Genomic DNA, 14,555 nt, shown 5'->3' on the forward strand with positions numbered 1-14,555 from the left:
ACATTTCTAAACAATCAATCCATCAATAAATGTTGGTTGAATTTCTGACTACTTTAAACATTTAGGAACAAATTTTTTGTCGTTAACTTTTCATGTTTCGTTAATTTACTTAGTATAATGATAAATCAATTTGTCAAGAATAAAAATATATGATCAATTCATTTTCATCACAATCTTCCCATTTCTTGTTCATTCACTAAAAGACTCTTACTTGCTTTAAAGGTTTTTAAATTTTCATTAAAATTTATGTAGTTTCAGAAAAAGCGGGGCTCAACTATCATTGGATATCGTCAGAAAAAATAGGAGTTTCTTGTTTAAATTTTACTTGTTTATAAATTTTGTTTCACTTTCTGTTACTGCTTTTAAGATTTATATACTTACTACATCTGCTAGATAAATTTTATTTCTGAGGTGAATTTTATATTTAATGTCCATTTCAGACTCTAAATTTCTTAGTTTTCATGTCGTATCCCCTTGTTAAAGTAATAGATGATTGCATGTTATTCATTTTATAAATAGTTATTTATCAAAATGTTTTTGTTTTGTGAAGCATGCAATAATAATTCTTGTGACTTTCGGATATCGCCTTATGAGACACTTAAAAAAATCACAGAAGGGGACCAATTTGAACACCTTTCTTGGGACCCGCTGAAGGGGTGAAAGGCTGAGTCAACCTTGCCTGGGCTGAGGATCGAACCCAGGACCTGTGACACGGGAGTGCTAAGCTCTACCACTCAGCCACTCAACTATCATTACATGCATATTTATTCGTAGTTATATTCTTATGTTCTATGACTCTACTTTTTAAAGTACTATGTTAGAATATATTTTTCTACTTTTTAGAACATATTACGTTACGAACTTGTTATCTCGAAAATCTTTTATCTCCCCTTCAACTTTAAAATATAGAGAGTATACTTACTGTGCATGCAAATGTAAGACTACAAGTTATTGAATATGGAATAGAAATGTTTCATTAACTTCTGAAAAAGGGGCTAAAATAAACAAATTGCAAAATTATTTTCACAGCTCTTTTTATTTATGTATGTTTTTTTTTTAAGGAAAGTAAAACTTTTGAAATGACGAAATTAATAATTGTTTTGTCTTATATATTAATTGCAGTTCATACATATTTCAGTATAGGGTAACTTAACATACCATTTATTAAAGAAAATCTCACTAATAACAGCTGTTAGAATAATGTTTTTACTCAAATAAGTAAATAATACTTTATTTATGTATTCAAAGGAAGATATTCGAATACATAAATATTGCAAATGTATTTGTATTTCTGGAGCCATCTTGTTTTTATGTATGTTTTGCAACTGATATTTATATTTTTTACTTATTCTTATTTGACTGAAGAAATGCAAGAGCCAAGAGAAGAGGGTGATGGCGAAGAAAGTCAAGCTGCACCCACACCTTGGAAACCTAATGAAGATTACTTACAAGTTTTAACTGGAATGGGTATTAGTGCGGTGGCAGCTGAAAAGGTAAGAATTAAAAACCTGAATTTAATTAAGCACCAAAAATTAACCAAACTTGTTTCTATTATTGCTATAACAGTGATCATATTTGTCCTGATTTTCTTAACAATTTTTTTTTTTATATTCTGATTTTGATCTGGAATCTTGTTAATTCTGGGTTTGACATTTTTTTTTTATGTAGTACAAATAAGAATCCTCTATTGAAATTCTAGTATATCTTATACTCTATGTGACAAGTATGTAGTTCTTATATCTATGTTAAATTTTTAGGCATTATTTTATACTGACAACAGATCTCCTGATTTAGCTGCTGCGTGGCTTTTTGAAAATTCTGAAGCTGACCTTGAAACCTCCCTCGCTGTAAGAAGAAATTTTATTATTAATATAAAATTAAATTGAAAAATGCTGGGAATTTATTGCATTGTTAACAATTAATTTTTCAATATAGAGAAGAAATTCTTCTGTGTAACTGTAGCAAAAGAGTGTGTTTTCTCTGCTCATTAAATGTTAGTCCTCTTTAATATCACAGTTGCTCTTTTCATGATTTTATTATAGGATGGAACACTTCCTCATTTCTCTCTAACTATGTGTGAAGCCTTTAATAAGAATTTCCCACAATCGTGGATTAAACGGGATATTTAATTGCCTATTACGAAGTTCATATGTTACATCAGTTTTACTTTTGAACATTGTGTGTATCACCATTTAAAAACCAGGTATCAGAGTCACTGTAGTTTTCACGTGACATGGACAAAGAATGCTTTAATGTCTGTTGAGCACATATGAAATTCCATTCAAATGCGTATAAAAATTTACTTTTATAAACAGGTTATCTTTTGTCCGGAATGATTATTTTCTTTTTCCGGGTTATGATTGCTAAGGTTTTTTTTCTCTTGTTTCTTCAACCAATTCATAATCTGTTTTAAATTTTTAGAAAAATGGTCCACTAAACTTAGTTGTCCTTTTAATTAAATCAAAAATAATTACTAGAATAGTAGTTGAAATATATTAAATGCTCCAAAATAGTAAAAGTCCACAGTGCATCTATTTCTGCAAACTACAAATTGAACTCCTGCCAAAACATGTTCTAAATTGATGGCATCAGGAAATATTAAGATCCGGCAGGTGGTTCTTTAGAAATGGTACGTGCGTACTGACTGAATCCCATCACCAGCCTATATATGTGTGTGTATGTTATTTTAGTAATATTTTGAAAAACTTTACCAAACAATAAAATGAACTAATGCCTCAGGTTTTATCAGATAAATGAGTCAGGGAATGTGGCTTAATATATATAATTCCTTTTTTTGTTGTTAAACAATATCATTATTGTGTTGTTTGAAGAAATAAGCCATTGAGAAGGTAGAGGAGGGCTTTGGTGGAAGTTTTAACGCATGGGCAGGCAGAGGGAGAGGGGGGTAAAAAAAAGGAGGATTTTTCTTTTAAGTTTGAAATGGGGCCACAATTAGAATTAAAAATTTGTACTTCCTTTCATACAACTATCCTTTTAGTAATGCAGCTCTAAATTTTTATGTATGTCATTTATAGCAAGCACATTAAATTATCTGGATTAATATTTGTATTTTTTTGCTTAACTAGATATTAAAGTTATTCTGCCACATGGTCAAATTCTTGTAACATTAGTGTTCAATGGCAGACAAACTAATCAACATTAAAATTATGTATATTAAATTATTATTTATGATTCTTATTTCTATACAAACTTTATGTTTAAATTTCTTCTGTATGTGTTGTTGGTAATTTAAATTGACTATAGTTGATAACTATTCTAAAACTTAATTATAACCAATTTAATATTGTTACCCTACTTTAGAAAAATTCACAACACATTTCTTAATTATTATATTCTGCTATAGACCACCTGGATTGTCACCACACTGTTCAGTACAAAAGATGTTAACTTGCTTCAAACTGTCTTTTTGACTTTTAACTGTGTTAGTCCCTCAGTGGACTGATCATAAAGACACAGTTACTAATAGATCCCCAAAGTCAAGCATCACTGGCTACGGTCAGTAAGCGGGTGGGTAACCACTTTGATCAGTCTGGTAGGGACCAAAGGTTTGCGGTGTCGGTCCTGGTTAAGCTATTCTACCGTATAGTGATCAACTTCACGCAGGTCGTCGGGCTACCAAAGCAGGGAAGCCATCTCTTCTGCAGAGGATCAAAATTGCGATGTCATGTCTTCCAATCATCCTCAGGGATGTTTTCCAGACCATCGCCAAGAGCCCACTGTGCAGCTCTAGTGCAACATAAATAAAGTATCTACCTATCACATAGCTGTGTTATTGTTCCTTGGATAAAACTTATAGCCCGAAAAACGTCATCTGCATCAAAAAGATATTGCCAACCCAAAAAACATGAAAAAGGATTTTTTCCAAGATTTGGTTAGTTGAGCTGGGGTGGTGGAGTTCAGAAGAAAAGTTTTGAATCACAAAACTGTTATGTAGATCACTCGCTAAAATCCAAGTTTGCTCGTTAAAAACAAGCTTGTCGCTTTGATATTCAGTTTGTTTTATCTTAAATTTGAGTTTTAGTTTGATGTATTGTTTTTTTTATACATGCTTTTATTTTGTGCTTCACATATTTGAAATGTTATTAATCAAAAACAATTGCTTCATCAATAGGCAGAAGCTGGCATATCTGCTGATTCTGCATACGACGATGTTTACAAAATGGCGTTTGTTGTTAATACGAGTTTGAATATGGGAGCAGGTAAACTGGCATCACAGGTAGCTCATGCCGCCATTGGATTGCATCGTCTTTTGTTGCAAAATGAGAACAAATATGGAGAAATGGTTTTACAATGGACTGAAGATGGGTGAGCTTTATAATATTTCTACTTGTTTCCCATTTTGTGTTGTTTTTACGCCTAGAGTATGTCTTTTCTTTTAAGAAAAGAAGAAACTTTCTTAATGTATGTAAATTTCATTGAAATTTATGACAAAGTTTGTATTATTTAGTTAGTTAAGAGTATTGTTATTTAGTTACTATTACAACTATTTAATAACTATAATAATTTATTAACGAATTATTTATTATACCTCACAATATAAACTCAGAAATTAATTTAAAAATTAAAAAAGATGTGCTAAATCTAACTGTTTAAAATATCAAATAAATCACTTCATTTGTTTGTTTTTTAAAATCAACTTTGATTTTTGCCAAAAAAAATTAAAGCCACATCTCTGTGAAAAAATAAAATGCATAAGCTAAAACAAGACAAAATTAAAATTTGTTACTTCTATTTTATGATGTTACGGATTTGAAAGGAAATTATTTGAGGAAATTATTGAGGTTATTTGAAAGGAAAAAGTGCCAAGAAAGTGGAGTTTCAATTATGAAACATGTTTTAAGTTACTTGACGTATGTTGTTTGAAATAGATCGTGTTTATCATGAAACATACTTAAAAGTTTAAACTGCAGCAGAGACAGATAAAGTTTAATGATTTTTCAAATTAAAAATGTATCTTAAAAATTCGCAAACGCTTAGAGTGGCCACTCTACTTGTCAAAAACCATGAAGAGTTTTTGCTTTTCACTCCTTTATCATTTGTATTCGAAATTTTAATACTACGATTGACGACAATTGTCAATAATTATTTATATATAAATTAATTTATTTATCAGTAAAATTTAATTGCAAGGAACTTGTATTATCAATGCAGAAAATGTCATCTGAGTTACTATTTGCTCATATGGACTTTTTTTTTAAATAATAAGTATGAAAGTATGTAAAAAATATTAAGCTTTAGCTCTGAACATTTATTGTTTTAATTCTGTTATTTGTTTAAATTACTGTAACTAATTTAAATTATTGTATACATAGATTCAAAATTGTTTATTTTGCTTTCAGTAAAGTTGTAACCTTTTTAATAAATACTATTTTTTATAAGTAAAAACAAATCTATTATGAAAAATTGCCTAATAATCTTATAACATATCTATTAATAAGACTGTACTAAAGCAAAATTTAACTATGAACTTGAGGATAAATTCAAAGCTTTTATTCATGACTGTTTCTTTCCTGACCTACTTTTTTTTTCTTTTTTAAAAAAAAAGAAAAAACTGTATTCAAAACTATATTCGTGAATCAAAAAAATTATGAAATATATTTCAGGAATAGCTCGACAAAATAGCAATTTTAATCTAGTAAATTGTTATTTAACATCCTGTGGGGCATGTTCTTACTATCTTCAAATTTTACTCTACGTTTAAATATCAGAGCAATTTTAGATCTAAGCAGTGTGATTGTATGGATTTTTCAAAAAGATAAATTTAGAATACGCTTGCAAAAATGGCGTAAATTTTTTTTCTTTGAAATTTTTGACATAGTTACCCTATGTCAAAAACTAACCAGTGAAGGAACACTTAAGCTTCGCTTGCCTTCTAAAAAATCATAATAATTTCAAAATTCGTAATTTTAGTTAAATGACAGTGTCAACATATTTGTTACTAACTGCAAATTATGTAAAAAAATTGTAGAGAACTTACATAATATTGTTTTAAAGTTTTGGAGGTTCAAATAACAAGTAGTAAGAAGACCAAGTGAAGGAACAGCTCTTACCAGTGAAGGAACACCCAGTAAAGGAACACTTAATTTTGGTTATTTTTTAATGCTCTTTGTGAATTTATAAGCCATACAAATATTTAAAAACAAGCCTATTCTTGAAATTATAAAATAAAAATACTTGGAAAATGTTAACTTTTTTTTGTAATCATGAATTGAAAATTAAAGTTTCAACATATTAACACATACTGTTCATTCGCTGGGAAATCAGTGCCCAGTAAGGGAACATGCCTGTTCCCTCACTGGTTAGAGGTTATTTTTTGTATTTTTAACATGCTTTTGATGCGGAACATCACTAAAGGTACAGGAAAATAAAAGTTTATCTTTTATTTTCATTAACTTAGAGAAAAACCCAGTAGCAGAACACTTGTTCCTTCACTGGTTTTTCATCGTTTGGTGATCCAGTGAATAAACACCCCCTTACCACAGAACTTTATTATGCTATGCTTAAAAAAAATAAAACGTAACTTCAATAACTATATTTTGAATTCTCTTTTTCACAGTGAGAAAAATAAAACTATTACATGCAATTAATTCAACTTCAAACATATAAATACAAACACTCACCTTATAATTTTTTCAAAGGAACAAGTTGTTGCAGAGATAATAACAAATTTAAAAAAATTTTCAGAGAAGTCTATGTGACCAGGTAATCCAAAACATTGCTAGATGACTTCCTATTGTTTTGCAGTAAGCTATTGTTACCAATCAATCTAAAGAAAAACTTTCAAGTTCTTATTTTTAATAAATATATATGAAATGTTCCTTCACTGGGTTGTGTTCCTCCACTGGTTGGTTTACCCTATAACTGTGTATGTAAATGAGGATAGATTGTTATACAAAATTCAATACTTTTATTTTAAAAAAAGAAACTAATAAAAAAAAGTAACTCCGTTATACCAAATCTTGCAGAAAAGGCCTGCATAACATATGCTCACAACTAGGTGTGGTCCATCAGCACTCAGTTTGTGTTTGTGGCCCATGAAATCTTCATATACACCCTGTAGCAGAATTTTTTCGAGCTATCTGCGACTAATCTCTCTAGCACAAATATCTTTCTGCAAGATACTTATAACAAACATGTATGTTATTAATTGAAAGTAACAAATACGCTGTGTTTACAGAAAAGATTATATAACTTTTTTAAACTGAATAAGTAATAATTTTTTATTTTAATATTATGAATGATATTCTCGCATTTTATTGGGTGAAAAGCGCACAAATTATTTGTGCGCTTTTCCAAGTTATTAAATTTTGTAAGTAATCATCACAATAAAAGAAAAGTAATTAAAAATCATGAAATTCGTGGTTGTAATAGCTGGAAAAAAAGATCGACGACGAAATCACGCGAATCGGACTCCTCAAGTGCGTGTTTCGTTTTGAGATTAGGTTGTGGTAACAAAAAATATCGGATTTAAAAACTATGGAGAAATAAATAGCAATAACAGTCAAAAATTCTATAGAATTATAGCCTTAAAAAGTACTCAAATGCACGATTCGAATTTTCCATATTGTTTGAAATGTATCAGGATATTTAAAATCCAAGTGAAAATCAATATCAATAACTGTCGAAAATACAATAGAAAAATTACATCGATTTACGATACTATCTGCGCAAATTGAGCATGTCAAAAAGTAATAATCTAAATGCATGATTCGAATATGTATAAATTTTTGCAGAAAAGAAAACTGAAATTTTTCACTTTTCCAAAGAAAAATCTTTCTGCAAGAACTCTGTAACGTTCTGTGACAATGTCGCCGTGCCGCTGCTATTCTGCCACGGGGCATGTACATACATAGTTTTCTATGGTTTATTTGGTTAATTTTGTATTGACTCAAATTTTAATGTTTATTTCCAAAGTTTCTTAAATGCTCCCTGCAGAAGAATAAAAATTTAGGGTCTCTCGTGTAACACAATTTAATATCTTTCAGATGAAATTTATTTAACAACTGCCATTTTCGTTTTATAAATACTAAGTGATTAATTAATAAACAAACAAATGGAATATAGGAAATGTATTAGTGAGTTAGTGTTTGAACAAACGAATTAATTTCCAATTCGGCTATAAATCTGGGAAAGGATCAGTGAATTGGAGAATCAGTAACTGTGCTAAGTTGTGAATAAGCTAATCAATGAATGAGCAAATTAATTCAATCTTGAATTAATTTGCAATTAAATAAAAAGGTTCTAAATTTGTAACTTGTCAGACAAAGTTTAACATATATTTTTATAACTAATTCTGCTAAGAAAATTTCATTAGTTTTGAGCCTCATTGTCCAACTTAGATTTAGATAACAATTGAAAGCGAAATAGAAATCGCAGAGCTTGAACATAGTAATTTAATCGTGGAAGCAACAGTTAACAAAGATATTTTTTTAAATAAATGAAATAATCAGTCATCCTCAATTAATTTAAATCTTATGTCCAAATTTGCTTATTATAAATTCCATTCTTTATAGTTCAAAATTCTTAAAGCATAAATATTAGTTAAATATTGACTACTGTTTAAATTTCTAAATTAGACTCTGAATTGTACTTACTTAAAGTTCAAATTTTAATTATATATTAATCTGAATTTACTTCAGAATTTATCAAGTAATTCTCAGAAATTTCAAAAATACATATCCACTGGTACATATAACATCTGCTGATTCATTCATTAAACATTGGTTTTCATTGCTTTTAAAAATTAAATTTGCTGAAGCAGGAGAGGAATCATCTCTTGGACTATTATCTATTTGTCCACCTGTTATTGGAAATATGCTATGTTAGTTTCAGAATTAGCACTGACTCAGATCAGAAAAAGAACAAAATTAATGTCTCTTCCCTATATAACGAATTTAAAAATAAAAATCAGGTCTCTTTAGTCAATTAGAATAACATTGTGATTGATCGCATTGAGTTTGTTCCTTTATCTTAAAAATGCGTTATGAAAGTGCTCAGTTGCACGGGTGTATAATAGTAGAGGTCCCCAGTTGCTGGTGTGTATAGTGGAGATCCACTGTTGTTGATGTGTATTGCACAAGCTCTCATTTGCAGGTGTGTATTGCAGAGTTACTCAGTTAAGTGAATGTATCAGTAGTTTTTGGTAATGGTTTCGCAAAACTGAAACCTCTTGATTTATTTGTAAAATTTTTTTTCGCAACAACTTGTTATTAGAAATATTTGGAGTGCCCTATATATTTGGAGTAACATCTTTTATTTCTTGCCATGTTTACATTCACATAATTATTTTTCAGAATTTTCTTTTATATAATATTTAAGAGTTTTATTCATTTTGATAATTAAAATATTCCTTTTTCTTCATTTGCTACTTTACGTTGGAAAAGTCCTAATGCTGTTCACATGATCTAAATGTCATTAATAAAGAATTAATCTGACTACTAAAACTAAAAATAAAAAATTTATAGTTCAAAACCGGCCAACAAACTTACATATACTCAAAAACCATCCAATTAACAGTAAGATAATAAATAATCACTCAATTGTTACAAAAACTTGATATTTAATTATAACAATCTTGTAATATTTTGCTTAAATCTAATAACAACATTGGAAGACGTCTTCTCCCTCCAAACACAACAAAAAGCAGAATATCAAAATAAAAAATTAATATTGTTTTAAAAAATAAGTTTGTTCTTGTGTAGGAAAGATAAGTAGAAAATTCCATTTTTCTATCACCTTTTGTGCAAAGTTATTTTTTACAGCATATTCTGGATGTTTTATCTTCATAACATGGTACAAACCTAAAAAATACAACAAAAAATAATACAGTAGGGAACCGATTATCCGGAACAATCGGGACCATCGCTATTCCGGATAACTGATTTTTCCGGTTTTCCAACTAAAAAAAGCAAAAATAGTTGGAAATAATCTTAAAAAGAGGAAAAACCGATGAAGTAATACACTAATGATTATTTCCAAAATGATGGTAAGGTAAACATCTTTCAAAAAAGAAAGAAAAATTCTAAAATTGTATAAGGGGAAAAAAATAATTTTTTTTAAATGGCGGGAAAATTTATCGAATTTCGTTCCGGTTTTTTGGTTTTCCGGTTTTCTGATTCCCGGATAACGGGTTCTGTACTGTACTTTGAGTTCATTTAAGTACAGTTTTCTATTCTATAGTCAAGCTGCAGTTACACCACATCCACAGTGTCTGATGCACGAACAGTCGGTTTACACTGTAAATAAAGTATAATGTGCATGCGTAATCTCGAGAAACACATTTCTTCTTCCAATCCTCTCGCAGTTTGTCGATTGATTCCTAAATCTAAATTTATCCAACTCTGGTCTTGAAAGAGCCTCTTTTGCATCCACTTGTCTACCTACTGACAAATTGCTCTTCAAATAGAACTTTAATAACACAATCAAAATTTCTCAAAACGAAAACCTCTTGATTTATTTGTAAAAATTTTTTTCACAACAACACAGGTTTTAATATTAAAAAATAATTTTAAAAAATCTTTCTTGTGACATCATAATTCATCTACTGACCGAATCAAGTCAACTTTTCATTCACACCCTCTGGAAAACATGTTGATATTCAAATAAATGTGCTCACATTGTCTCCTGAGTTATTCCCAAAAACAATAATAGTCCTGATTATCAGGATCCAAGTAACAAAACAAAATTCAAAGTACATCAATCACATCTCAAAAAAAATTTTGCACAAATAATCTTGTATTTTCAAATCAATGTTTCCGTTTGATATTTAATATTTACCCCATTTTATATGATGCCAACTTAACAATAAACTAAAAAACCAACTAAATAACAGTAGAATAATAAATAATCACTAATTTTTGTCAAAAAATTCTTAATGTATAATTATAACAATGTAATTTTTGTTTTAATTTCATAATATTATCTAGAAAATTTCCTCCAAACTTATCTAATATGTCTGTCCAAAATGTGTAAGTAAAGAGTTAATATTATTTGAAAAAATAAGTTTGTTCTTGCATGGGAAATTCTTTTTTCCTATCCTTCTTGCTGTTGCCTCTGCTCTAAACATCTACACGTTGGTGTTCACCTTTACTTATATATTTATAGTTATATTTAAATAACAATTTTTTCTATTCTTATTTCCTAAAAAACTATTTCAATGTTATATTAATATTAAAGAAAAAAATTATAACTTAGTGATGGAAAAACAAAGTATTTCCTAACCTGGAGTAAGACCTCTGTAAAATATGTATGTTTTGTTTTAAAAAAACACAAAATTAATCTAGAAAAAAAAACTGTTTCAGAGAGACTAAAATAGTGTTGAGAGGAAATTCTACGCAGCATCTTGTGGAACTAGAAAGAAAAGCACTTCAACTTGGATTACCTACTTATTTAGTGCAAGATGCGGGGCGGACGCAAGTAAGTTTCTTGTAATGCATGTGAATGGTTGACCAAATGTAAACAATAACAAGCTTCCTAAACACCTGGAAAAAATTTTGAAAATTAAATTGGAGATTGATCGTTCTCTGGTTTAGGTCAAAATTGCTGTATGAATTAGTCGATGTATGAATGGGTCCGCCTTTTAAAACAGGCTGTGATCTGCATGTGGCTTAAGTCGTACTCTTGGCCATAGATGAAACAAGAAATGCACCCTTTGCCTTAAATTCCATCGGTTTCACCAGCTGGCTTGATGGTATGGGCAAGTGGCATTAGAAACAACGATAATAATTAGACCTTTTATGAGATAAAACTTAAATAAAACAAAAAGATAAGATAAAACTTGCTCGCCAACTCTTACATATCAGATCACTAATGGCAAGCTAAAATACTGATCATTGGATCAAAATGTATTTACAGGGTATCTGCTACATTTTAGATTTTCAAATCTATGACTTTCCCTGACTTAATTCTGAGAATTTTTCATGACTTAACGGAGTTACTATTTTCTCCGACAAAAACGCAACAGTAAATTTAAGAAAGCATTATAATAACATTAATTGAAATGATAGGTATAACCAAAACTGTTATATGCTGCATCTTCATATTTATAGATTTTAAATTTAAAAAAACAGAGTAAGGAAAGTGTTGAAGCAGTAAAATAGCTGAAAAAATACTAAAGCAAATAATTTTTCTGCAGAATTATGCTCTAAAGATACTTTTCTTATTCAAAGGAAAGAAATACTCCTGATTTTTCTGTTCTCATTTTAGAATTAAAAAAATTTGCCAATGACTGGCTTGCTTCAGCTAGAATTTGAAATTGATAAAATAATAAACAAAGAAAAAAAATTCTGAACTCACAGAAGTTTTAAAGATAATTCACTCTAGAAATGATGTTCTTTCTTTCATTTTTTGAAAGAACACCATAATTTTTAAGGGACATGATAAAAACATTTTATATTTTAATAAAATATGACTGTGAGTGGGGATTTTGTTACAAATTCAGATATTCGAAACACTGAAATTGGGGGAGGGGGTGCTGAATTCCATTTTAAAAATTAGATTTTTTGGAGACCTAAATCCATGATTTTGCATGATAAAATAGTTAAAATCATTATATTTCATGACAAATTTAGTTCAATAACGAAATCCAAGATTTTACAGGACTTACCAGGTGCGTGGATACCCTGTATTTAATTTAGGAAATTTCATATCTTTACTCTGATTATTTTTTTTTTTTTCAGATTCCATCGGGAAGCACAACAGTTTTGTGTTTAATGGGTAGATTGGACATAGTGGACGAGGTGACTGGATCTCTAAAACTTCTTTAATTAAGTTATTTTAGTTATGCGCATTTAAAAAAAAAAGCCTGTAAGCATTCCTTCATATGCTCAATTAGATATTCATTTCTATTGCTTTATAGAATATTTTGGAAAGTGTTTACTTGCTGGTTTCACTTAAATGTATTAAAAATTCTTGATATTAAAATATTGTAATGATTTTATACAAATGTTGATTATAAAAAAAGCATTGATGCAAATATTTATTTATAGTCAAATCTGTCTATCTTAATGAATTGTTACTTCCTAAAGAAATATTTATCTTTTCAATTATTTCAATTTAATTATAGAAACTGTATTTAGATTATTTCCTCAAACTTATGCTTGGATTATGAAATGAATGATAAATCTTATAAAAATTAAGTATGAACTTCTAGCTTTGTGTTTTTACATTAAAAGTGATAACAATCATTATAAAAAATGCATATTTTCCTTATTTTTTCTCTGAACCAACTAAAATTAAAACATATTTTATTATACATCCAGTGGTTCCTCTTCATTGTTATAGCAATGGTTAATTTCACACTCCAACATCACAGCAGTGGAAATTCAATGTGATGAATCTCATGGAAAATAGAAAAATTTTGAAATAAAAAAACTACAGAAGTTATTCAATATGATTAATTAAAAACGTTTTAATTGCTCCAAATCTAGAAAAATACAGTGATATGACTGCAGATTAGTTATACACAAATACATCATATTGTTTTTAATGCACTGTTCACCAACTAAAAAAGTGGACACTTTTGATCTAATGATTGAATTTTCATGTACTAGAACTCAATGGTTCAGGGACATAACCTTAAATACGCTAATTAATGTGTTCAGACGATATTTTAAGTTACAAAATCAGACACACTAAGCCCTTTCTCTGAATAAATATTCCATTTTTTCGACAGATTTGGGATTTCAGACCTGCAAAATATAGTCCCAATAGCCAGAACCAATTTCGTTGAAATTTTGTGTTCAGACATTTAAAATAGCATTCTTTAAAATAATGCAAAAATTTGCATAGTTTACAATTCAAAACTTTTTCAAAAATTATTAAATAAAATAAGAGATAATAATTTCTTAAAATTATTTTTATTATGGAACTGTCTTTTGTTTAACAAATTTTCTTGGGCGCCAGATGGTATATGAGAGAGAAGCTGCCTTATGTAGAGAATACAATGAATGGAAAATACAAATAGACGAACAAAAACAGGGGGGTGGACAAGCTGGTTTGAGGTAAGATCCTGGGCAACTGATCGAAAGAGATGGCGTTGGAAATTAAGGGCATTGAGGCACGAAGAAAGACTAGTAAGTAAGTTAGCAAATTTTATAATTGTCTGCAAAATTTTTTTTGATTTGCTTAAAAAGTATGGCAAAATGCACAAAAAATGTTGAGACACAAAAGTAGTAAGAGATATCCATTAGAAGTATATAAAATGGAATTAAACAAAAAGGAAGAAATATTTTTTAAACACAATAAGCACAGTCAGTTTTTGGTTTAACCACCAACTACAGAAAGGCTCCAGCATGTTAACAGGTCAATGTGTCCCCTGAAGAAGTACAGTTTTTTCTGATTTTTCTTTTTGAAATTTCCTTTGTTTTTTATTAAAGTTCTCCCATATTAATTTAAATTGAGTAATGAGATTAAGTCGTAGTACATACAAATCCGATCATTAGATTAAATGTTATTCGGGTTGTTTACTGCTTTATTTTGGACATTGTACATATTTAACTTATAGATCAAAAAACTATCTTTTTCATCTTAATTTT

At 29.1% G+C, this 14,555-nt stretch overlaps 1 protein-coding gene across 3 annotated transcripts; it reads left to right on the forward strand.

The window, feature by feature from the left end:
• Positions 1-13,275, forward strand: LOC107449363 (putative peptidyl-tRNA hydrolase 2). Of its 3 annotated transcripts, none has more exons than XM_043043242.3 (6): positions 1-411; positions 1,366-1,493; positions 1,758-1,847; positions 4,133-4,326; positions 11,322-11,436; positions 12,699-13,275. In XM_043043242.3, the coding sequence occupies exons 2-6, from the start codon at positions 1,368-1,370 to the stop codon at positions 12,783-12,785; spliced, it is 612 nt and encodes a 203-aa protein (XP_042899176.1). In that variant the 5' UTR covers positions 1-411; positions 1,366-1,367; the 3' UTR covers positions 12,786-13,275. The 3 variants fall into 3 exon arrangements, with proteins under 3 accessions (XP_042899176.1, XP_015920354.1, XP_071034340.1); XM_016064868.4 differs by having other exon boundaries at positions 3-222; XM_071178239.2 differs by having other exon boundaries at positions 12-31.
• Positions 13,276-14,555: the final 1,280 nt, after the last annotated feature.

This window comes from Parasteatoda tepidariorum, chromosome 6 (assembly GCF_982258835.1).
Source record: "Parasteatoda tepidariorum strain Cologne lab strain chromosome 6, Ptep-v5.0, whole genome shotgun sequence".
NCBI lineage: Eukaryota > Metazoa > Arthropoda > Arachnida > Araneae > Theridiidae > Parasteatoda > Parasteatoda tepidariorum.

Bases quoted from the DNA above. Each gene is read 5' to 3' on its own strand.
- LOC107449363 (XM_043043242.3), top strand. From the start codon at position 1,368: ATGCAAGAGCCAAGAGAAGAGGGTGATGGCGAAGAAAGTCAAGCTGCA. The intron at 1,494-1,757 runs GTAAGAATTAAA...TTAAATTTTTAG, and splicing joins GTGCGGTGGCAGCTGAAAAG to GCATTATTTTATACTGACAA. The intron at 11,437-12,698 runs GTAAGTTTCTTG...TTTTTTTTTCAG, and splicing joins AAGATGCGGGGCGGACGCAA to ATTCCATCGGGAAGCACAAC.